The 27,405-nt window shown below is 32.2% G+C and overlaps 1 protein-coding gene across 4 annotated transcripts in view; it reads left to right on the forward strand.

The window, feature by feature from the left end:
- The window catches only part of LOC142323621 (retinol-binding protein pinta-like), a 52,998-nt gene extending 35,054 nt beyond the window's left edge, over positions 1-17,944 (forward strand). For all 4 annotated transcript variants that reach the window (XM_075363493.1, XM_075363495.1, XM_075363496.1 and 1 more), the window contains exons 5-7: positions 1,222-1,332; positions 5,391-5,496; positions 17,179-17,944. In XM_075363493.1, coding sequence (XP_075219608.1) covers positions 1,222-1,332; positions 5,391-5,496; positions 17,179-17,240 — 279 coding nt within the window. In that variant the 3' untranslated portion in view covers positions 17,241-17,944. The remainder of the gene's footprint in view (positions 1-1,221; positions 1,333-5,390; positions 5,497-17,178) is intronic.
- The last annotated feature ends 9,461 nt before the right edge of the window (positions 17,945-27,405 follow it).

Raw genomic sequence — 27,405 nt, forward strand, 5'->3', positions numbered from 1 at the left:
CAATAACCAGCATTTTATTTGTAACAAAACATTTTACACAAAATAATCTTCTTATGGCAAGTTCTATGGAAAATGTTCCACTGTTGAAAAATTATTTTTGATAATTTGATTTGATAAAAATTTTTATTTGATTGAAAAAATGTTGATTCAAATGAAGATTTTTCAATTATATTTAATTGGCTCAATTTGTCGTAAAATTAATAATTTACTGCAGGTAAAAATATTCACCATTTTTTCAAGTAGAATTATCAAAGAAGAAATATTATCAAGTTGAACATAACTAAAATAAGTATAAACATGGCAGTGGATGAAATCTGTAATTTAGATTTCCAGGGATAACTACTGATAAATACCCTACCATTGAAATAATTATACACTATAAATTACAAATAGTATTAGACATGCACATTAATGAGTTGCATTGTAAAAATACATCTCGTACAAATGCTTCAAAGAAAACCGCAGACTGAATGTTAAATAGATTATATGAGTTTGCAATATTTTTATTCATGATGGTGGGTGGTGAAAATTACTTAAGACTTAAATTTTTAATGACAAAGCGAACTGAACTTACTAAATATAATCTTTTAAAAACTCATAATAATGCTTTCAATCACTTTTGTAATCTTTTTCATTCATTTATATCCTGATGTCAACTGATGTTATTGCTGATGCAGGAATATATGAACTTAACATGTGGTCAAATAATTATGACAATATTTATTTTTCTAATTTATGATAATTTTACAAACGAAAGCCTATTAATTTTATTAACGAAAGCCTATTTTACAAACAATTTTAGAGAAAATGCATTGTTGAATAAAAATAGAGAACTGATATCTAATAGAATTTCTCATAAATTTTATGAAAACTATTCTACTAAGTGTTAATTTAAACAGTTACTTTGTTTAAATGTTTAAGGACGAGAGATGTTGCAATGATAGTTTAAAAAGTTTGTTACTGGTCTTTAAGAAAAACATTTACCTTATTCTTCATAGAAAAGGAACCTAAGAGAACAGAATTTTTTTTTTGTTTTTACTGATACTCTTTTAAAACTGAATACTGAACACTGGTTTGTTTCCAGCACTTAAGGAAACAAAAAATCAGATAAAATTTTAGGAAACTAAACAAAAAAATAAAAACTGTTAAGATTTATGTTTTTATAAATTATATAACAATTTTATAAATTGATATAATAAAAAATCATGTTTTTTTTTTCAGGATGCTATGCCATTCAGAGTAAAAGGAATTCATTTCCTTAATTCCTCTCTAATTGTTGCAGGTTTTATTAAAATATTTAAGCTTTTCTTAAATGAAAAACAGAGGAACCGAGTAAGTATAAAAAAAAAAATGTTATTATATTATTTTTTGTAACGTCATGTCCAATAATACAAGAGTATAATTTTTTTTTTATTTCTTACTTTTAATTAATTTATTAAGTAGCTTTTTTGTTTTTTTTTAATAAATAATAATATTTAAATAATGCCATTCTGGATTCTAATAACTACACATTACCAACCATTTGACAAAAGAGGCTTATGAATGTCAAAGACAGTTTATACATTTTGCATGAAGATCAGTCCCTGCCTATTCAATTTATCTTTCCCTAGATAGACACCTAAGAATTGGATCAGCTAATGTATTGACTCCATCTGTAAGGCTAGGAGAGACAGTTGCAAACTGAGCAGTTGTTTTCATGGTTGAACTTGATGGTTTGGAAGTTCTGCATCTGGATTTGACCACAGGCTCTGTTTCCTATTCTGAGGTTTCAAAAAGAATCCAATTTAGTGGCAGAAATATCTATCTGGGTAAATTCACAAGTCTTCTCACCCAACAATCTAATCAACAACCGTAGTTTCCAATTCCCATTGAATAATAATTTTCACAATAAACCGTCCAGTCAAATTGGAATTGAAAGCTAAGTTCATTTGAATACTCTGTTTTATTTTTTTCTTTTAAACAGCTTAATATTAGTTTCTATAGTTCTAAAAAAAAAAAAAAAAAAAAAAACATTTTTATGTTAGGTAAGCTGCTAATCATTACTTAACAAAAATAAAAACTGAACACTCAAGACCGTTTACAAAAAATTAAAATCAATAACATACTTTTGTTATATATATTCATCATTAACAGATTTGAAGAAATTGATAACTGACTAAATAGGTATAGAAGTGCCAAAATTAAAACATAAAAAAAATAAAGTTAAGAAATGAAGCATAACAAAAAAACTTCATTTTGTATTAATAAAAAGAATTGAAAATTAACAAACAATACAATGATTAAGTATTAAATAACTCACATTTTCAAATAATTGGGAATTTTCTTCCTGGGCCTTTGTACATAATTATCAGTGCTTTAATTGGTAGTACTGCTGTTAATAGTCTTGTCTTAAAAACATTAGAAATATAATATTTAAAATTTTCTGTAACTTTACTGTAACATGTAGTCTATAAGTGTGGGTGGCTAGTAATTAATCTAGCCTGATATTTTATTATATTGAGTTCTTCAGTGTAATTGTCAGCTGACAAAAGTGTGTATATTAGATGTAACATATATAAGAAAGCTGTGTTGAATGTATGAGAAAGATATTACTAAATGTATAAGATAAGTGTTTCGGTTTTAAGGGATTTTCTGCAAATTTTAAAAGTGTGTTACTTTTTAGGACACGATGAGTCAAAAGAGTTGAGCGATTTGTTGCATTCACATTCTACAGTAAATTGTATATTGATGTGTACTTGATGGTTGCAAGGAATGTGTGACACTTTCTAATCTTTCCTTTGTACAGGAGTATGACATCATCATAGCAATACTGGTAAAAATACGGACTGTATCTATTAAATAATGAGAGGGTCTTTCTTCCTGTTGGAGATAGCTCTGAGAACTATGAGCTCTTTGACAGACACATTAGGCGTGTCTGAATCTACATGACAAACATCACCATTCTTCACTCTTCAGTTGAATGTGTGTCATCGTTTAGTGCATTGTGTATTCTGTTTTGTGCTGAAATAATGCTAAGTTTAAAAGTTGAGCAACAAAATTTTTAATTTTTACTAAAATTGAACAAAGAATAATTAAATAATTTCAAATGCTTATTGAGGCTTACAGGTAAAACTGGATAACCCACCGGGTTGGTCTAGTGGTGAGCGCGTCTTCCCAAATCAGCTGATTTGGAAGCCGAGAGTTTCAGCGTTCAAGTCCTAGTAAAGCCAGTTATTTTTACATGGATTTGAATGCTAGATCGTGGATACCGGTGTTCTTTGGTGGTTGGGTTTCAATTAACCACACATCTCAGGATTGGTCGAACTGAGAATGTACAAGACTACACTTCATTTACACTCATACGATATCATCCTCATTCATCCTCTGAAGTATTATCTAAACGATAGTTACCGGAGGCTAAACACGAAAAAGAAAGAGGTAAAACTGGATGTCTCATGGACGTGCAGTTTGTAGGACAAAATAATCAGTGAAAGAACTCAGAACATGGAAGATAATGAATGTCCTGGACAACCTTCCACTTCAAGTACGTAAGAAACTATTCAAAAAAATATCCAGAGTTTTCAAAAAGACCACTGACTCAGTGTCTGAATGACAAATAAAGCTGTGAACATTAACACACACACTGGATGGAAAATTTTGATTGAGAATCTCAACATAAAAAAATTTTACTCAAGAAGGTCCCTAAGGTTCTCACACCAGAGCAAAAACAACACCGCAAGGAAATTTGCCCTGACAAGCTGCAGTAATATGATGCCAACCCCAACCTTTTTCAAAAAATCATCACTTGTGATGAAACATGGTTCTTCTAAAATGATCATGAGACATAATGACAATCGATGCACTAGAAAACACTGTCATCACCAAGCATTAATAAAGCTTGTCAAAGTAAGTCCAGATTCAAAGCCATGCATGTCACTATGTTTTATTTATGTCAAGGGTGTAAATGAACTAAAATTATTATGAAGTTTTGACAAAGCAAAGAGAAAGAGTCAGAAAAAACCACCAGAACTGTGGAAAATGGTTTCATCAGAACAATGTGCCTGCTCACACAGCACTTTTTCAGAAACGGTTTTTAGCCAACCAACACAATACTATATCAGAATGTCCTTCATATTTACCAGATTTAGCACCTTGTGACTTTTTCTTTTTCCAAAATTGAAATCTGTGCTTAAAAGAACACGTTTTGAATTAGTTTGTATAAACGGAAATGGGGACTATATTATAGGGAACAAACATTAGAACTGTAATACATGCAAATAAATGTGAGTTATTATTTCAGTCTCATTAATAATTAGGCACACCTTATATATTTTGCCTGTGATTCTCATTGCATAATACATGAATGTTTTTAAATAATGGAAAAATATTTCAGCAAGAAGACCAGTAATGGGACAACTCACTCATGGGCCTGGTTGAGTATAGAATTTGTTGTTGCACATGAAGAAATTTCTTTACTGTTATAGTTTGTGTTAAGATTATGATTTGAGATTTTTTTTTAGTGATTAGGCAGTATGTTTTTATTACACGTACATTAGCGTAAAACTTTTTTTATATTGAAGAAGTTTTGTGGAATATACATATCCTTAATTTTATCAATAAGTTGTCTTATCTTCTTTATATTAGCTATTGTCAAGTGTTAAGTGTGACCTAATGAGTTTGTCCATATTTCTTGCTAGTTTGAATGCAGAAGGTGCAGTGTAGTGTAACAGATCTAACTGATATCAGATTTATATACTGAGTTATACTTTTTATATGAGTAATAGAAGGTGTATTTGTTCCAAGAAATTTTTTTGTGTTGTTAGTTGTGTTTTGATATTAATTTTTTTATTTTTGTTTAGAGTTCCGTTAATTTGAAAATGAGGTTTTTTATATTTAATAATTTTAAATCAGTATTCCATTTTGTTGTAGTATCGAATGAAAATAATATACAATATGGACGACTGTCTGTCCACAGTTAAGTTTTATTTATTTTATATATACTTTTTTTTTAATTTTTGGTTTTTGTTCTTTTAAAATATTTAGAAAAAGTATTTTTTAGGAATTTTTAAGAATTTTTTTTATAAATTTGCTTTTATTTATAATTTTTATATTTTGATTTTGTATTAATTTTCAATAAATTCCCTAATTCCTACCAATTATGATTGTTTGGGACTTAAGATGTGTATGTAACTATTAATAATTTAAAATTTTTTGTGAATAGATATTCCTTTACAATTTTATTTCTATATTTTAAAGAAATGTTAAGATTATTTATAAGTCTTCTTTAGTGTGAATAAGTTTAGTGATTAATGTATTTTTTTTTTCATTCAATGTTATTTCATGAATCGGTGTTTTTTTAATAAAACTACATGAATATTTTATTTATTAAATTAATAAACACTTGTTTGCAGATTTTTGTACACTATGATGATCATAAAACTCTTCATAAATATATATCAAAGGATATATTACCAAAGGAATTTCAAGGTCAAGGACCCTCCATTGTTGATTTAAATAGTAAGTAGATTTATTTCTTGTCTAAGAAAACAAAAGACATTATAAAAATAGCTCATGTATATAATTTTTGTATAACATGAACATACACGTTATCAGATCAGACCGAAAGGTGGTTAGAATAATTTTACTGATACTACTAAGTCATTAAAAAAGGCCTGACTATCTGGGTTTTGTAATTTCTTCCTTTGGTCTGGAAAAATTGGTGAGGATGTACTATAATAAAAGTTACAATCCTCCTCAAAAACGTATGAATACACCAACAGGTGAGTGAAGCATTGGCCAGTCAATATGCTGTGTTATATACTGTTATAACTCCATCAAGTTCTAATTGTTAAACTCCTAATTAACTAGGAGCATAGACCAAAGAAATATACGAAATGATAATATGATATAAACTAAAATATCACCTATATTTTGTTTCAGATAAATACTTTATTAAAGTTCATCCTAACAGAAGAATAATTTAAGTTTTTTTTTTTTACTGAACTTTACTGAAAAAGCAACATACTTTTTTTGTTTTTATTTCATAATTTTTACAAAAAAAAAATTATGTATAGTTAACAATGTCACTGACAATTACCCTACAAACGCACTTTGACACAAAAAATACATAATCAGCATTATAAGTTAATTTTTTTATTTATTTATCAAAATGTGCACATAATCTATGCTTTATCTAGACTTTCATCTGAAGCTGCTTGTTCATAACAAAAATAAAAAGAAAAGCAAGAGCACTGAAAACTGATGAAGACAGACTTCAATTCAATAAATCACATGACTCTAGAACAATTCTGACAGCATTAGGGAACAGTTTGCAGAGCAACATAATTCATTCCCTCTTCTTAACTAATAGGGGACCTCAGCAATCTAGTGAAATTATTGAATATGTCAGAGACGTGGAGCTCATATTGAAACATTCTAAGAAATGTAAAAAAACTTTTTGAGTTGGTGAATTTTTTAAAAGAATTCTTGTTTGATTATTTCTAGTAATCTCTGAAACAATTTTTTTTTAATTGCTGCAATATTTTTTGATGAACCTTATAATTAAATATTCTGATTACAAATAATTCACTGATAAGATATGAATTCTATAATACTGTTTATTACTTTTTAAAAAAGACCAGCATTATTGTATCATAGTCACCAAATAAATTCAATCCGATACAAATTCATTTGATGGCATGCACCACATTGCATTGTACTATATACAATTTTATTAAAAAAACTTGACTAAGAGTAAGAAAAAAAATGAATTTATAGTAAAATGGGAGTAAAAAATGCAGAAAGTACTTAATGCTGATGATTGTGCAATTAAACATGCATGTTTAGACTTTTTATTTAGTTTCACAGATGCTGTCTGTTAATGGAAAAGATCTATAATTAATGACCAGGAACTGCTCACTGCTTACTACTTTAAAGTGGTCCCATCAGTGTTCCAATATATTTGAAGGTTTATGCGGAAATAATGTTTTCTTATCCTTACTCTGCACAATGTTCTCAAGATCAAGCAAATTTTTGTGACAGGCATGGGCCAACTAAAATATGTGTTTCTTGCCTCATGTGTGTTGAGTGTATAGTTCTTTTAATAAGCAGTGGTAATGGGAACACCCCTATTACCCTATTTTGTAGAGTTTTTTAATTCTAAATAATGTTGTTAATGAGAATATAATTATCTGCCATATCTTACTAATTGGTTTTTCCTGCTATTATTCCCTGAATTGCCTCATTTTATTACCAGCTATCCTTCTCAATTACTCTGAAAATAGACTTTTTGGATCTTAGGGTTTTTTTCATAACAGTTGTAATCTTTCCAGTTGCTTTCAGCCAGCATTCTCCATTCAGGAGGAGAGGTTAAAATTGTAACTACAAATAAGCTTAAAACCTACCTAAACTCCATCATTCAGTTACTCAAACTTAGCAATGAAACAAGGGCTACCAGCTTAACACAAATCGAAAACAGTTAGAAATCTGCTCGGGACAGCAGCCAACAACTCTAGTGCACAAAATCACTGGTCAGCCAGCGGTTTGTCTGCTGAATTTGGCGCAAAGCCAAACAGAGTCTTGAATTGTGATTAAGGTATCACAGTAAACAAAAAATTATGAGAATCAATGTAATATGTTGGGATAATTAGTGTTCCTCATAAGTTTCCTAACATGCATTTAGAACAACCAGAAATCAATACAGCACATTTGTCCACCACTCTCTCATTCATTGTCAAATGACTGTCGTTTTTTTTCTTTTATTTTTGAGGGCAAAAAACACTTTGGCATTATCATTGCCTGGATCAAACATAATGTGACCGGTAAAAATTTAAAAACAAAACAAACCAAAATTAGATTAAAATTAAACTATAAAAAAACAAAAAATTTAAAAACTAAAAACTAATATCTCTAAAAACTTACAGCAAATATCCAGTAAAAGGGAAAAAATAAAAAGCTAAAACTAGATTAAAATTAAAATATTAAAAAAAAGTAAAAAAACAATTAAAACTTAAAGCTAATACCACGGATAAGATTTCACTAAAACTTAAAACTATTATCACATAAATCTTACAACTAATATCATAGTCAGAATCTTAACAGTAAAATAAATTTATTTAAAACTAAAATTCAAAAAATTTAACAAAATCCTTAAGGGATGTAAAGGGCCCCTTGACAGACAACAAAGATTAACGTTCTAAAAAAAGCTTCCACTCAAGAATAAAAAAATACAAATTCTGCAACTAGGTAAATATTACATTTTATTAAATATATTTATACTCCATAGAAATAAAAGTACCTGGTCTATCATTTGCTTGTCATTGTCTAGGAAATGGCGAATGTTTCTGGATAACTTAAATTTGGGACATGAGGCCACTTAACATACGCAATCCAACAGGATGGGGCGCACAAGTAAATGGCAATCGCATCTTACGCATAGTTGTGCATTTTCTGCTGACATCAGGTACCCGTGAATGGCATTCATATGTCCTATCCACAATTGGCAGACGACCACTTCCTCTCGGCAAATTTTCCTGTGGAAGGAATCTTATGGCCACACAGTGTATTTGATATAGCGAACTTTATTGTCTACTGTAGCAATTCAGTCATCTTACCACTTTGCGCAAAGTGTGAGTTTTACACAGTTAAATAAGGTCGGATGTAGTAACATGGGTAGTGAAAAGGAGTTGACTACATGCATCTTTAGCAGCGGAATCTGCATGTTCATTACCCAAATCATGGCTAGGGATCCAGCAGAAACTCACTTGTGTGTTGCCGTGATTCAAATCGAAGATTTCAATGATGATAGGATGTCTGGAATAAAAGTTTTCTAAGGCTTGGAGAGCACTATACGAGTCACTGCAAATAAGGATATTTTGGTACTTAGGGTTAATGATACTCAGAGGTTTATTTATAGCATATACTTCAGCAGTAAATATACTCATGATACCAGGTAGACCAAACATATAAGTTCTATCATTGACAACAAATGCACAACCAAAGATATCATTGTGTTTTGATCCATCAGTGTATACTACTGCATCAGGGTTTATCTTGGAGAGGATGTAGTGAAAAATTTGCTGGAAGACAACAGGTGGTGTTGATTCTTTACTGTATATCATAAGGTCAAAAATAAAATTTATAAGGTTGATTCCCCACGGAGGATATGAGAACAGATACCTTGGAAAAATAGAAGGTTTGTCAACATTTATAAGGTGAAGTAGATGACGAATACAAACACCTACAGGTCCAATAGAACATGGATGGTTCTCATGCCTTCCTAAATTAGGATTCCCAAGGTCTGAGTCAAAAGCCAGGTGATTTGGCTGTCCTTTGAGACGGACCAAAAAAATGCTAAAAGCTGGTCCCATCTATCCTAAAGTGATGAACCACCACAGACAACAAGTAAGCTTACAACAGGGCTTAATCTAAAGGTACCTGTGGCAAGACGATGGGAAGCATGATGTACAGCATCCAGCGTTTTAAGCATGGTATGATGTGCTGAACAGTAGGCAGCACAACCATAATCTAGATGGAAACGAACTAAGGAATAATAAAAACGTATCATACATGACTGATCAGCTCCACAATTGGTGTTGGTAGGACTCGCAGCATATCTAAAAGTTTGGAACATTTTATTTTTAATTTTTTGATGTGTTTGAACTAAGTAAGGTGGCTATCAAAAAATAAACCTAAACACCTGATGTCAGGAGAGATAGTAATTAGCTCTGCGTTAAGAAAAACTTGCGGAATGAAAGTGTCCCGCAGCCAAGAAAAGACTATACATTTTGTTTTCTCAGGTGAAGCTGGTAACTCTGGACCAAGCTTCAAGGTGAGATATAGTGTTCTGAAGTAGTGTCTGCTGTGGCTATAGAATGGGACGTAATATATATATATATATAGCAAAATCATCAACAAATAACGAACATGAAAGAGGTGGCTACACACATTTGGTAATACTTTTGATGGCTATAGAAAACAAGGTGGCATTTAAAAAACTTCCTTGAGGTACTCCATTTTCCAAGATAACACTATCCAATGGAGAATCTCTAACACGGACACGGAAAGTTTGGTCATTTAAAAAATCCCTAATAAATGCAAGCATATTGCCTTTGACTCCCCATTCTTTAAGGATGTTTAGAATACCACGTCGCCAGGTTATATCATACGCCTTTCTGATATTGATAAAGATAGCAATGAGGGGCTGGTGGAGTAGGAAAGCGCTTTGAATAGCTGTTTTCAATGACACTAAATGGTCAATGGAAGATTGTCCTTGTTGGAGACTACACTGTTCTGGAGATAAAAGACCATATCTCTCCAAATACCTGCAGGTCTGCGGTTCACCATTCTCTCTATTACTTTGCATAAAACGCTTGTCAAGGAGGTACGACGGTAGCTTGAGGGGCTTGCTTTGTTTAGGGGGGCTTGCTTACCAGGTTTAAGTACTGGTATGACAATGGCTTCTGACCACAATAAAGGAAAGATCTGGGAGGAGAATACACTATTATAAATATGCAATAGGTGTTGTAGTGCCGAATCAGGAAGGTAAAAGAGCACATTGAGACAAATGTTGTCATGTACAGGGGATGTGTCATGTGAATTTTTAAGCGCATGTGACAACTCATTGAATGAAAATGGAGCGTTTAACTCGCTGACCAAATCACCAATGTTTAACTATAATACTTCCATTTTTAATTTGTACCTCTGAAATTCGTTACTGCACGTTGAGGTGAGGGACACCGAACGGAAACAATCTACCAAGTTACTTGCCACTACAGAAGTTCTCCTTCATGAATGAGTACGAGAAGAGATTATTTTGATGATTCGCAAATTGCACTGATCTTTTTCCACACAGTAGATGTGAGAGTAGTGCGTCAGATAGTGTTCACGTATTTGATCCACGATTTCCTCTTAGCGTCCAAAAATACTTGATGACATACAGCTCGTCCTACGGTATAAATTTAGATGTTCGGTTGTAGGCCTGCAGTTAAATTTGCGTAGTGCCTGTCATTGATTGCTAATAGCATTTTGGCAATCATCATTCCACTACGAAACAGAAGGACGTCTAGGATTTCCCTATGTCTGTGGGATACATCTATTAGCATTCTCAAGTATCATGGACATAAAAGATGAAAGTTGATGAAGGACGTCTGCATCATTGTCACACTGTGTTGGGAAGGCTTTATGGTAACCGTTCCAATCAGCCTTTTCAACAATCAATTTCTGTGGCCTTTGTTTACCTCGCAGTCAGCACCAAAAGCAATAATAATTGGCCTGTGATCACTGCCGTGAAAGTCATCATAAACTGACCAATTAAGACAAGGGAATAAACTCAGTGAGCATACAGAGAGGTTGATGTTGGACAATGTACCACATGATAAGGACATGAATGTGTGTGACCCATCATTCAGTAGACAAAGGTCTTGTCTCACTCTGTTTATCATATTTCCTCGAGAGGAGCAGAAAGATGAGCCCAGGAAATATGTTGAGCATTGAAGTCTCCTACTATTAACGACAGTGATGGGATTTGACATTTCTAGAGCACTGAACTCAGAGTTCAGTGAGAAATACAGAGGATAAAGACCTTCACAGAAACAGCAGGAATAAGGGTAGCTAGTGGTATCCTAGTAGCCAACACCTCATTCTGCATAAAAATAGCTACTCCACCACTCTCTCTACTGTCTACTAGACAGTCATATCTCTCACAGAAGTAGCCTGTGAATGTTACCGCATCTTGTTGTAGAAGGTGCATTTCTTGAAAGCACATGATTAGTGGTTCATGCATGCATGTCAATACTCTAATATCTTCAATGCGGAACCGAAGACCTCTAACATGCCACTGAATAATATTTATAAATAAAGGCAGTTATAGAAACAGAATTGCTGGAAACTACATAAAAATTTAGTTGTATGTGATTCGGTTTTTCTTTTTCGTATTTTTGATTTTAAAAAACTCCGATGTCCTGGGGTCAGGCGGTTCCTCAAACATATCCTCCAGTAAATGAAGTGATGAAGGAGGAGATTTTGAAGGATGGGAAGTTGTAGATGACATCCCAGAGGTGGTGGTTGTGTGGGCTCCCTTAACAGAGAGCTTATTAGATAGCTTACCACCAACTTGTTTACTCTGCCTATACAGATAAAAGTTTGGGGTTAGGAACTTTCAGAGGGAACCCACTGTTGGTTTCACTAACTGCAACTAATGACTTTCTGTTCATCTTGGCATTTCTCCCGTCACCACCCCATTCAGTCGCATTAAAGCATAAGACCGAATGTCTGTGCATTCGGCTACTGAGCCTCAAAACAGTTTAGCGACCAGTGTCCTAAATAGCTCCTAGAGCTTACCTAACAGCATGAGTGGACTAAGCGCAGTGCCACACACCATTGCCTTACGTGTCCCAACCGCTTGTCATATATTTACTAAACGGGTAGGTGCACTCCGTCAACTACTAAAAATATATATGACATCCATAAATTGAAATTTAGACAGCAATTCACTGCCATGCCTAGGTCACTGAATGCTAACAAGTAACTGTCCACCATATTAAAGCACTTGGAGCCTTAATTAGCTGATGGTCAACCATATATCTCTAGGTTAGCTTCCCCCAGCAGTGCGGTAGGAGTCTTTCCCCTAAGTAAACTACTGATGTCAGTAGAACAAAGCAACCACACATGGTATATTTCCAAATGTTAGGGAATTACGAGCAATTAAGTGGGTCTCCCCCAATCGGTACACTACTGAATTCCTTTCAGGACATGGTACTTTTAGGAATAGTTTGGCTAGGTTTGATTTGACTGATTCAGGCTTGTGTTCAGACTGTAGGATCAGTGACACTGTGAACCATATCCTTTATTTATGTCCCTGTAAGAGAGTTGTGGTCAGAACGTACCAGAGTTGTTACAGAGCTCGAGAGAGTAAATTCCTTTCTTGATCTGCGAGTCAACTGGAAGACTTGCAGAGAATGGACTATTGTGGCTGACTTCCTTCATTTCCTCACCCTGAGCAGAACTACTGAAGGGGTATAAGTAGAGTAGCACCCCAGGTGGCCCCTGGACCGCCTTGACAGTTGATTGGCCAGAGGCGTGTTTGCATCGAGCCACGATCAGTCAGTAAAAGTAATGGTGATTATTGTTGAAATGTTAGCTGTCGACGGAATGACGACTGCACTGCCAAAGGTATGGGTGACCATGCAGCCGTGAAGTGTAGCGGCATCTTGGTGATGGTAATAAGTGAAAGTAAATGTCACGCGGGACTCTGCAATAGAGCTGAGTGGGAATAGGAGGTCTGGAGTGCATAATACCAGACTGGAGTGCATAATGAAACCAAGTCAGGGTTGCGACTGAAGTTCAGTTCACTAAGGGAACAAGGAATAAATTTAGATGTTACGAATAACATTTTTGGTGGTATGCTATTATTCAATTGCCTCGAATTTATGAAACATTTACACACAATTTAGCTCTATTAAATGTAGAACTAGGTGCAGGTTCGTGCTTCCGCGCTCTCAGTTAGCTAGTTCAGAGGGCAACGATGTACGATATTCAAGATGTCCAGATGAGGCCTGCAGCAAAGGCAAAAGCTGAGTTTATAAATCATTGATGCAAATGTCTACCGAGGCATTTACATCAATGGCATCCCAACGAGGCCTGGCTTATTACTATGAGATGTAAAAAGTTAGAGAGCAAAAGATGACTCCCGTTAAAGCCCATCAGGGCTAGGAACAGGGGGGGCGGGATGGGTATCTTCTTGAACTCTCTAAACGAACTCTTGAGGCATATCATCCCCCCCAAATCTCGTATAAACTTGTACAGCGATCTTCCCTTAGTCGTGGTGCCCCATTCCATTTTGTTCGTCTTAGTCAACTCTGAAATAGTGGCTGTAAGTGAATTATCTTGATCAGATAATATCTGAACAAGTTTGTTTAGTTTACTGCAGGATCCGCACTGCTGATTACCTACTTTTGTAGGAGCTTGTTTTGATGTAGCGGTGGCAAAAGATATATCTGGTTCAACCAGGTTCCACGAGTTAATTATCTTTTTATATTCTCTGCGTACAGCCAGAAAAGATAGCTTCTGCTCGGTAGAAAATCTGAGAATTGCCTTTTCTTCTTTAATAAAAGTTGGGCAATCTCGGGAGCTGGCTATATGTGAACCACTGCAATTCGCACATTTTTCATCTTCTTGGCAGTTAGTGTCATTGTGGCCTTCCTTAGCACATCGAACACAGTTCTTCGAGCAAAATTTTGTAGTGTGACGATATCCTTGGCATCTGAAACACTGCCATGGGTTGGGTTGAATGGTTGTAACCGAACCATTAATCTTCTCCACTTTAATCTTCTTTGGTGGTACTGGGAGATTGAATGTCAGTATAAGAGGGGTTGATTCTTCCATTCTGCTCTGTTGTTTCATTATACGCTTTATTTCTACAACATCTTGGAGACTAACCTCATCAGCTATTTCAGTGATATCCATATTTAAAAGGTCACAGCAAAAACTTACTCCCCGGCTCGTATTTAGTTTTGTGGCATTCTGCACTGATATTTATACCACCCATATTATTGAGGCGTAAAATAGATCGACTCTGTTCGTCATTAAGTTTTCAATCAGAATCGATCCATCTCGCACTTTTCTAATGTTCTTTGGGGAACCACTTGAAGTTGTTATAACTTTGTTTATTAAGAAATGCGAGACCTTTTAGAGGGAGCCACCTTCCTGATTATTGTGAACATCGAATCGGATGTTTTTATATTTAAGATACGATGCATCAGAATTTAATGCACTACCTTCTGCACGATTATTACCCTCATCAGATAATGGTGAACAAGGCCTTATTACAACACTAAAGTTGGTGGCTTTTTCAGATGGACCACCAACCATCATAGAATTTAAGTATGGACTTGAAATTCTGGTCCCACAAGTACCGGTGATATAACGAACCACTTCAGCAGAGTGCATGCATACTGGAGCTAGAACTAAATACAACTGGATTCGCCCAGAGGACATAGTTCGAGACTCACTACGTAAATCATTCACCCATCGGCACGATAGTTTCCACCTTGGGTTACTATTGCGTTTCATAAGATGTTGCAACGCAACCGAGTGTAAATGTAAGAAGAAACAGTGTAGGATGTTATTGTGTAATTGTGTAAGGGTATATGTTGTAATTTGTGTAGTGTTCTTGGTTTAGTGTGTGTGTATATTATAGTGTTCTGCAGCTCTGGGTATAGTTGGAAAAAAAACTGCAGAGGCTAGGGCCGTGGGGATGCCAACCCCCAAAATCTTAAAGAATAAGACTCCCCATCGGCAGGCTATGAGTTAAAAAAAAAGTGTTGGAGATAAGAAAGTCTACTTTATGTGTGTATGTGTACAAGGATTTTGCTACTATCTTCATTTCATGATCTGAAACCATAATTACTCTGGTAGTGTATCCATCACACCAATGTTCCCAATAAGATCTACAACCAGCAAGATTCCATCCCTTCCAAGAGTACCAGTATACCTCTCCAAATGATTTTTTTACCTTCATTATATCATTCGTTTTGGCATGCACAGCATCTAATAATGTAAGCAACACATAAACTTGTTCATCTAGTTTTAATTGAAACGGCATTAGACAATTGCTGTTTGTGTTCGGTTCCACTGTAATGCAATCAATTTTATGCAAGGTGAATTTTGAACTTAAAGCAATAGTAACATCATTTGATATGTTAATTCCACTTGTATAAATTCAGCCCTCAATCTCTTTAACTTTTCCCTTCCATCTTGTTTCCTGAACACAAGCAATGTTTACTCACTTCTTCAAACAATCAATCAACTTTCACCTTCATCCAGTAATAATAGAACACACAATGATACAGCCAGTCTCAATGATCATGGTTCCAGAAAATGTTGCATAACTCATTTCTTTAATGTACATTCTCCCCAATTAACATTCACCATAGGCATTGGAAATGTATATCACCTTTGTATGTGGGAGAACAATTCTGTAGTGCAATACACCAGATCTATATTTACACATTCTGATACAGTACGGTCACCTTATTGTCTGATGTGATATTAAGTAACAATGAATTAGGAGAAGTGAGAAAAATAAAGGAATATATGTGAAAGCAAGGAAAATGTGTAAGGAAATCTTGAGAAAGGAAAAAAGAAAAGAAAAAGGAAGGTGACAAAAGGAAAGGAACCGATTTTACCAAATTGGCAGGAAGCTGTGGTAGCCAGCAGAAATATTCTTGGCCGCCTTTGCATGGTCGTATTATCAATTAGCATTTCTATCATTTGTTTAAAAAAAATTATATGTGACTTAATTGGCACCTTGATATTTTTTAGAATTGTCAGGGATTATTAATAAACTTCTTCCCTAAGTGACAACAGAATGAGTATACCAACATATGAAGTTCTTGCTTTATTTACATCTGAACTATAAAAAAGTGGCTACATGAGAAATTATTTTTTCTCATACTATTTATGTTCTGAGGAGTTCCTCATATAGAAGGGTTATTAACTTATCGTCTTATAAAAATAAAACAGTTACAGAAAACAGTTGCCAAAACAAAATGCAAATAAATGCCCTCAAGAACCATCAACAAAAAACCTACAACTAGACACATTTTATCTATTAAGTAACCATTTTCATTAGAGCTTAAAGTAACTATAAATATTAAAAACAAAAGATGAAAAAAAACACCAGCATACATGAAGCACTATAATAAAAATTATTTTTTTCTGGTATTATAAAATAAAATAAGATAACTGAAAACCAAAGTACATATCTATTAAAAAAAAGAAAACAAAACAAACACACAATAAAGTTTGAAAGAAAAAGGATTACCAACAACACAGTCTACATTGATCGCTAGACTGCAATTTTTTAAAAATATATTTAGGTTCAATTTTTTTTGTTTTAATTCATGATAAAAGAATTTTCATCTAATATTTGTATTACTAAATTATTTTATTTTAATGTTTTGTTTAAACTATTTTTATTGTTTTTTTAATAACTATTGAGGATAATTGTTAAACAATCAAAATGGCACATCATGTTAGAGACTTTCATTTTCTGTATACAGCTCTTGAACATTTTTATTCGCTACTTTTGTCATTTCATAGTTTCCTTAATTCGATAAGATAACAACTTTTTCCCTTTATTACCCAATGAAAATTCACTTAAATTTTCATAATTTATTTTTTTATTTTTTTTTGTTTTAGATAGTTGGCGTGATAAATTAATGAGCTACAGAGAATGGTTCCTTCAACAATGTAATAACTAATTTTTATCAAGATGGGTATGAAAAAATGATTTTATAAACACTATCAACTCAAGGAGTTACCAGATGCTTACTGCTAAACATAGCATTACATTTTATACTCTTTTCAGAGTATAGATTTGTTTTTTTTTTAGTTTTGCACCTGATGCACACGTACAGAAAAAGTGTGATTAAACACTTTCATAATGACACCTGCTCTTGAACTTGGTTTACATAAAGCTACTTACAAAAAATTATACTTTTTTCTATTTTGAATATTTTTATCAATGGTATTTTATAATTTTTATTTTCAATTTTCTAGAGATTTAAAGTAGCTGGTAAACAGTTTTTAAACATAAATTACATTTATTACTTATGAACCAAAACTTCTATTATTTTCAAATCTCAAAAACAAAATTTTTGCTTGTAATTGCTATCAACCACATTTTAATAGGCAATAACGAAAACAGTAATGAAAATAATATACAGATCTTTGAGTTTTTTGTTGTGAAATCACAATCAAGCAAAGTGATTTTTTATTAAAATAACAGCAATTCATGGCAAATTACAGGGAATATTTACTTTTAAATTTACACGAAACAAAATTGAACAAATGTTACTTAAAAAATAAAATTAACTATTTTCATGTTGTCGTACATGAGAACAAATTTCTACTGAATTTTTATAAGTTGTAAGTATGCAATAAACACTGTATTTTTACATTTTAACACTGTATAATGAACTTATTTCATGATATCCTTTTCATTTCAGTGTCCATGTTGTATAAGCAGCAGTTCCTGATTAATTTATAACAAGAATAATGTTTACTTCAGTTATCCAAGATACCTGTTTACAAATTACAAGTCATGAAGGTATTAAATACACAACATTCAGCATATGTTTTTAAATGAGACATCAAAAGCATCATTCTGCTTGCAGTTTTAGCTTTCCTAAATGATTTTCTACCTATTTGACAGTATTTGTTATACCTAAACATATGTTCGAAATGATAATTGATAAATACTTTATTAATCATTATTGATTTATCAAGTTTTATTACTTTAAAAAGTAATTTTAGTTAAATAATAACTAAATAAAAAGATGTTGGTTACATGATTCACAAACGAACTATGGTTTTCTTTACTCAGATTGTAACTATAAATAAATCTTTTCTATCTATAAATCTTTTCTGGAAAGCTTATAATGCTTTCCAGAACAGATTCTGGTTTAAAAGATGGTTTAATCTTCAGTGCTGAAGATGAAACTAAAATTACAAAGAAAACAGTCATTTGTCTCTGGGAGTTAAGACGTTTATTCCTGGTAATCTACAGTATCAATTTAAGTGTTTAAAAGTGGCTTAAACCATTGTCATTTAATCCTTACTGTAGGAAAAAATATTGCCATTTTATCCTTTAGTCCAGTATACTACACTACAAGATGTTCCAGCTGTCCAGAAATAACAGGTTGTAAGGATACAGTTTAATTGCATTATTAATTCAAGCTAAATTCTGTTTGAGTTTTATGTTGATATTGATGTCACTAAGTTTTATCTCACTAATGGTACACTCAGTTTCATTTTTGAAAAATGTAGAAAAGTATTTGTGATTTCGGATAAATAATAAGGTAAAGCTATCTGTGTATTTTCAGTTTTAATGTTTTCTACAACATGCAATAAGTGATTTTTAAAAATAAATTTAAATTTAACTTTTATTTACTAGTGATATTTATTAGATCACTTATTAGACTAGTGTTATTTTTGATAGGAAACATCTGTTGTGAAGTGGTTAGGGAACTCATTTGTTGCATGGTCTAGGAGTAAATTCAATTTATGTTGTGTTTGTTCACATATTTTTTTGACAACTCAGAAACAAATACAAATTTTGTAATATTCAAGAACGTTCTTGAACTTTTTCTGTTACGGATAATACTTCCATCTTGGTCTAATGGTGCATGTGTGTCCTGATTCTATTACACGATTTACAAAGATCAAACTGATATTGATTTTTGGTGTACAATGCTTGATATTTTTGTGTATCTGTTGTTAATTTTGCATCCAGTCTATCAAACATATCATTAGTTACAGTCAGTATTGCTTAATTTTTATAATCCTCCCTCTGAGTCGTGTTTATTAGTACATGGTATAATTTCTTTGTATTCTGTACAACATTTTTGAAAGCAGCAGGTAGCAGAGTAGCCTTATAATCAGAAAATTTTTGCAATCTTGTGATTGATTATTAGTTGACACATGTTAGTGTTGATTTTTGTCATTAGGTATGTTTTTGATTTGGTTTTGAATCTTAACCAATATGTTGTTACATTAAGTTCATCATCCACTTTCATTCTCCAAAGTCATGAGAGTTTTTGCAAGTCTTTTCAACATGAGACAAAAACTGCACATTGGAGCTGTGTGTTATAATAGCATGTTGGATAGATAAGCATTTCTGTCAAAATAAGTTTTCCTGAAGTATGCTTGTTATCTTCTTTGAAAATGGTTTAGTTAATCAACTGACTGATTTTCTATATTTCTACTGTGCAAATTGTATTTTATTTATATTATTAGGCATAATTTGTGATGAGTATAAGAAATACACAATTCTCTAGCCGTCTAAAAATGCAAAACAAGACAGATATATGAAAGGTAATCCAACTTAATAAAAATATGTTGTTGCAAAAAACCTAAATAACCTAACTGCACAAAAACAGTACAAATTAATGTGGCCTTTTGAACATAAAAGAGCAAGCTCTGCTGTAAATAAATCTTAGTTAATACAAATTATTGTTAATGCAGTTCCAGTAACCAGAAATATAAACAATTAAATCAGTTACATTATAATGTACTTAATAAATGATGAATTTAAAAAGGAAATCTTGATATATTTTAATGTAATCAATAAAAAAAGCCATAAAAAATGCTGAAAACAACACAACAAATCAAACAGGTGATTTAAATGAAGAAAAAATTTCCATTTCACAAGGAATCTAAGGTTGAACTCAGTGTTTATAACATTCACTTTAAAACATACCAAACCTGATAATTTTTTAACTTTTTTCTTGATAAATTTCATTACATCTAAGAAAGTTGTGCTTTTCACATAAAACAAAAAATAATAAAACACAAAAAAGTTGTACAGTAATTAAAGTTTTGTACAGGTAATTATTTTATTAACTTATTAGTATTTCTTGTTGTATTTTATTGAAATTTTCACTAATTATAACTACTGATAGTGACTGTTTACAATTTTAATTCAAATTTGACTTTGTATTGTATATGGTAAAAAGTGTTTTTTTCATAACACTAAAGAATTGTAATCATCTAATTATGAAATAACATATATAAAAAAAATCACAACTTTACTATTAAAGTTCAAAACAAAAAGTAGACTATGATTGTGTTTTATAAAAGAAAATAGAAAAATTAAACAGTAAGGTAAATCCTGTTCTACAAACATCAGGTTTAAGGACAAGTGCCAAAAAAAGTTAACATAAATTTAAGAGATAAGATCTTAATATTTATTACACAGTATACAATAAATTAAAGTATATGTATGGGAAACTGTACATAAATTTTGCTAGAACAAATTTACTGTTCATAAGCAACATCATAAATATTCTCAGCTCAAAATGGACCAGCTTATTCACATATAAAAGTCAGTAATAAAAACCAATAAACCTTTTTAAATCAAATTTGCACAGTATTAAAATTTACAGACTGATATTCTCTGCATAGTGAAACTTGGGATTAACTGTATACAGAGTTAGTTGCAAACTAAGACTGACAGTAGACTCTTAGTTTACTAAGAGTTACTAAGTTTACTTAAACTTTCTGTTTAAAGAAAATTGTGCAAAAAATTTTTCCAATATGTTACATTCAACAGTAGTCATTTACTGAGAATATGGTAAACAGTAGAACCAGTCTGCTAATGGTATGTCATGCAATAAATGGTACAACACGAGCAAGAAAGCTCAAGAAATTAATCTTCCTCAGCATTTAAAGAATCTTAAAAAAATTGAATATTATCAAAGCATGTTTTTTCTTTTTTTATTTATATTCAATTGACATCTTCTGTTATAACCACTAGCCTCTAAAAAATGCCAACAGCATGCAGAATCTACACCAGCTTAGTTAAACTTCAGCAACCAATTTCTTAAACATGATTTAGGCCACTAGCATTTAATCCTTACTTCACATCCTTCAATTTTCAGGATGGCACTCCCCCGAGATGTTGAGAAACCACCAGGTTGTAATGAGATGCAGTTTTCCACTTTATCAAAGATATTTCCAGTGTTTTTTTTATCCTAACAAACATTGTCAGTAACTTTATTGCTATAAAACATTTCAAGTGAGTAACATCCATTTGGTATAAGATTTCTGACTGAAAATCTCTCTCTAAATATAAAGCTCCCAATTAGCAAGCCATGATAATTTGTTATTTTCAACAGGGTCTAATTTTCTTTTAAGGCTAACTTACTTCATAATCTACTTCTCGCAACGCACCTTTTAAGCTATGTTAATCTTTATCATCAAATTAGTATTTTATGACTACACTGACAACAGTAAAGACAGCCACATATAATTTATCTATAGAATATTTTTAATCTGCCACATCAACCAGAGGAACTTACAAGTAATGAGAGTCCCTGTCTTTTGTACTATAGAAATAATATTCTAAGACTAATCACTAAAGTAAATACAACTGAGGTTAGTTTTGAAGTTGGTTAATAAACATTTTTTAAATAAATATAAACTACTTTTTTTTTAATTTCTCATGGTTGCAGTTACATTGTTAAAAGTAAATCCTTCTTGATGGAGAACTATTTTCTATCAGAGAAACAAGGTTAATAAAAAGTAAACTTTAATGAAGGTAGTAAAGAGATGAAAGAAAATTAATAAAAGAAAACAAAATGTATAGTTGCATCAGAGGAAGCAGCATTATCATACAGCCTATATTCCATTTTATGGTCACAGCAGGCATCAGTTAACAAGTTTAACATAATTGTGACCATCCAACTATGTTAGTCACTGATGTTATGATAAATGACCTATCAGGCATGGCATTTTCTCACGCTACAAAATTGTCATTTAATCTAATCCTCTGATGTAAAAAAAATAGGTTATGTTGATATCGTTCGAAGTTCAATTCACAGAATCATTAGTTAGTTAACCTAACCAGACTCAATTAGATTTCGGTACTTACGTATTATAGCCACAGCATTATTTAAAAACAAAGTAGTCAATCGGATTTCGGTGGAAAGTGGGCCGATATAGAGTATAACATAGATTCAAAACACTCTTTATTAATTTTAATAAATGGTATTTATTTATATAAATATAATTTAACCAAACTTAACCTACGCTCGCTAACCTTGACTAATAACCACCACGCCACCACAGCTACAGCTTTATTTAAAAACAAAGTAGTCAATCAGAGTGTCAATTAACAGGAGTGTTTTCATTATTTAAATAATAAATAATTGCAATAATTACTGAATTTATTTAATAAATACTCAAAAAATTATAGTGTTAAGTTACGGTGTTGAATCTATGTTAAACTCTATATCGGCTGTAGATGCGGTGGTGTTAATACGCAAGTACCTAGATTTCTCTTAAATCAAGTTATTTACTCTGCAAATAATGTATATTGCACTTAACCTAGTCTTAAGTGAATCTAATCTCATTCTTAACTTAATTAACAATCTTAAATAAATTATTTAGTCCAAAAATAATGTATTTAAATTTTATGCAGCATTGACTTAGGAAATTTTTGGTGAAGTACTGTGTAAATTACCAGTGACGTAACTCTGGTGAAAGAAGTTTTCAATGAAAAACTTCAATTGTAACGAATAACTTAGGTCCTAAAATGAGTGTATTCAAAATTTCATCAAAATGGGAAGTTAGATCCTAATTTTAAATAATTAGCACTCCATGTTTTTTATATGTAGGAGGTATGTTTGGAAAGTAAGGTTACAACTTGTCTGTAGCCCCAAGGGAAATTTTCATTTCAAAATTGTCACTCCTGCGTGAAAGGAACATCAAAGTAATGAAAACAAGCCTAGATGGGATTCAGCAGCTTAACTGGTTACATCAGAACCATGTCTTTCCCAATCCCAACAAGTTTGAAGTGCGAGTCCTCATCCGATTTCTTGCTATCACTAAAAATAAAAAGTCCATCAATATCCAACAAGAAATTGTTTCTGTTTACAACTGTGTAATGTGATGTGATAAAGTAACAAGTGGTATAGGGAATTTAAGGATTGTAGAACAAACATTCATGATGAACAGAGACTATTGATTGTGACAGAAGTGTTCGCTGAGAATCTCAAACAGCTGATTTGCAAAGATTGCCGTTTGGCTGTGGACAAACTTCATGAAATGTGTCCAAAAGTCAGTTGAATTATGCTGTATGAAAGTGTAACCAACCAAATTTTTGATAACTGTGCACATGGTAGATACCGAAAATGTTAACAGAACACAAAACAGGTAAAGTTCATTGAGCTAGGGAGTTTCTCGATTGTTATGAGCTCAACGGTGAAGAATTCCTTGACTATATTGTGACTGACAATGAAACCTGGGTGGCTCACTACACCAGAAAAGGCAATCTATGCAGAGGTGGCATACTGGTTCCCAGTCTGCAAAAGAAATTATGGCAACATTTTTCTGGGATTGAAAAGGAATTTTTCTAATCGATTTTTTGACTCCACGTCAATCCATAAATGTTGACAGATACCCTCTGAAAGTTTTGTCAGGCCATTCAAAACAAAAGAGGGTAGCTGGCAAACAGAGTATGTCTGTTGCACAACAATGCAAGGCCCCACGCAAAGCGGTCGATCTCCTCAAATAGTTTTGGTTGTAATATTCTGAACCACCCTCCTCTAGTCCCGACCAGGCACTACATGACCTTAGTTCTTTTCATCCTTTTGAAAAACCATATGGGCAGAAAACGCTTTTTAACTGATGAAGGGTCGATCTCCTCAAATAGTTTTGGTTGTAATATTCTGAACCACCCTGCTCTAGTCCCGACCAGGCACTACATGACCTTAGTTCTTTTCATCCTTTTGAAAAACCATATGGGCAGAAAACGCTTTTTAACTGATGAAGGGGTGAAGAATGCCATGTGTGAATGGTTAAAGATGGCGGCAGGGACATGCAGCTCTATACACAGGAATACAAAAGTTGATACATTGACTGATCAAATTCTTGAAATGGCAGATACATAGAAAAATAGTGGTATGCTTGTGTAATATGTCATGCATGTTTCATTAATATTCAATTCATTCAATCATAGTGTTCTGCCATTACGGCAGGTCCTGTCATGGCTGCTGCTCTCCACCTTATTCTATCTTTTGCTAACCTCTAAGTTTTATTAATAAATATGCATTTTTCGATTTTTGTAAAATGTTGTAACCTTACTTTCTGAACATACCTCATAATAAAGGAATAATGTAGAGACAATAGAGAACATAAGGGTGCTGTGTATTACAGTGAAGAGATATGGGGCATTATGGAAAATAAATTTAATAGTAATAACTAAAATGACATTTAATGTAACAATTCTACTTACCTTTATAAAATTATAAGAATTTATAAAAATACACTATAAAATAGTTATATCCAAAATTTAAAAATAAGATACAATTTAAATAAATTATGGTAACATATCACTATTTTTATTTTTAAATCAAAATTTATTTTTTGATGTGTTCTAACAAATCAGAAATCTCTGTTAAAACATTCAACAGAGAAAAATAATAAGCAGCAAGTAAAGAAAATTTATTTTTATTAACAATTACATTTTGTTGTTAGAATGAAATTCATTAACTATATATTAAAAATAAGAAATAATAATAATAGAAAAACTGATGTTAAGTGAACTTTGAAAAAGACCAACAAAAAGCTGATGAAGAGCTTTTTATAGAATATAAAAATTAGAATCCAAACATATGGATATTAGGATAGGAAAGAAGCTTCAAATGCAAGTATGGCAAACATGGTAAAATATAAACAAGGAGATAAAAATAACTAACGAAAAACCAACTTATTAGAAGATTAAAAAAAAGAGAATATAAGAGGCCTGTTGTTTGGTGTTAAAACCAAATTATGATAGAAAGATAATAGATTAAGTAGGAGGTGGTATAGCATGATCCAAAATAACCTGCAGTTAAAAAGAACAAGTATTTCAAGAAATGAGGAATCAGAAAAGCAGTGATGTTATTCACTGTACATTTTTTCTGGTCTTTTGAAGACTTTTTTCCTGTTTAGCCTCCAGGAAACACCATCAGGTATTACTTCAGAGTAAGTGAAGTGTAGTCTTGTAGTCTCAGTTCAACCATTTCTGAGATGGGTGGTTGATTGAAACCCAACCACCAAAGAACACAGATATCCATGATCTAGTATTCAAATTCATATAAAAGTAACTGCCTTTACTAGGATTTGAACGTTGGAACTCTCAACTTCAAAATCAGCTGATTTGCGAAACGCATTCACCACTAGACCAACCCGGTGGTTGGTCTTTCAAAGACTGCTTGATACTTTATTCACACTTCTAGGTAGTATATTAAGACACATTACTCTGCTCAAACTAAACTGGAATGTCTGATAGCTAAAAGAGTATATTTCTTGTACCCACATTCTTATCACCATAGGCCTAGAAAATATTACTTTATATAAATAGCTTTTGCAGTGATGGCATAACATCAAAATCATTCCTGCCGTATGCTATCATAGCAGTAATTACCATGTTGAAAATAGCAAGAAAACAAAGATAATTTACTAGTGCTATTTAAGTAATGACTAAAAGTAACCTGACACTACCACCCTCACTAGTGAATCAGTAGTAATTTGAACATGTTCTACTTTACAAGCTATTACAGATCACATAAACAATTAACATTAATCAGGTAATGTATTTATCACATAATGGCCTACAACAATGACTTAGAAATGTACCATAATATAGCGACATAATTTTCAATTTATTCATCTAGGTTTACTAGCAGAGTTTGTTTATTGCAATTCTATTTGAAAATATGATAGTCTAGTGTAAAAGTGAGCAAATGCTTTTGTTGTAATGATAAGAGTTCAGTTTTATTTTGGGACACCATATCATCTGATGACAATGAGAAAAAAAACTATGATTATCCAAATCATGAACATCATATATTCTCAAAACATCCTGCCTCATTTTAAATGCAAGCATATTTCGATAGATAACCATAATACAACCAATACTAGTTCTGTAAACAGTAATCTCATGTGTTTTTTAGCAAATTTAATGAAGTCAACTCTTCAATAAGGTGAAAATGAAAAATAAAGTACAAAACAAAGTTTTCGATCATAATCAACTGTGAAAGGTTTAGCCATTGAATTTGGCACTAGCTAATAGGATAATCTGGTCGGATTTACAACCCTACTGTACATATGTTGTAATTAATTCTTTTAGACACTGGAAATTACTAATTTGACACTTATCAAGCACTTAATTTTATTAAATTTCAAAGTTTTAATTTCAATTTTTATTATATTAGTATCAAAAGCCAACATAGAATTAAAAATAGTAGGAAAATGATATTAGATTTAAGTTGAAATTCAACCGTGAAGGGATGTTCAGTATGTGAGCAGTGGTGGGTTGGCGCTGGGTTGGAAACTTCCAATTACATCATTCACTGTTCGAAAGATAGCACCAACCGCACCATTTGAAACTGAATTTATGTAAATCATTATAAATACATTATTCCATCTAATCACAAGGCTTAATGGAAAATTTCATAGAAATCATAAAATTCATTTCCCTATAACCACATCGCAAATGAAGTTAAACAGGACATCATATCATTCCATTTGGTCAATAACAAGTGCCTAGCCGCTACTAAATTGCATTAGAGCAATAGCTATAATATAACTGGATTAAGTTATATTAATATAACTAGTATATTAATATAACTACAATACACTATAGTGTAACTTGGAGCATGACAGTCACTACTTAGTTCCAGAAATAAAGTACACTCCATGTGACCTATATTTTCCATTATTATAAGACTAAAAAAAAAGGTTCATTAAAAAAATAAATAATAAAACAAAATGAGACGTAAATGTTGTAATTACCAAATGATCATCATCGGTACAATATTTATTCATGGCGTACAATAGTGTTTTGTATTTTTTTTAGCTAATACATTTTTTTAAGGTAAC

This window comes from Lycorma delicatula, chromosome 4 (assembly GCF_047948215.1).
Source record: "Lycorma delicatula isolate Av1 chromosome 4, ASM4794821v1, whole genome shotgun sequence".
NCBI classification, from domain to species: Eukaryota; Metazoa; Arthropoda; class Insecta; order Hemiptera; family Fulgoridae; genus Lycorma; species Lycorma delicatula.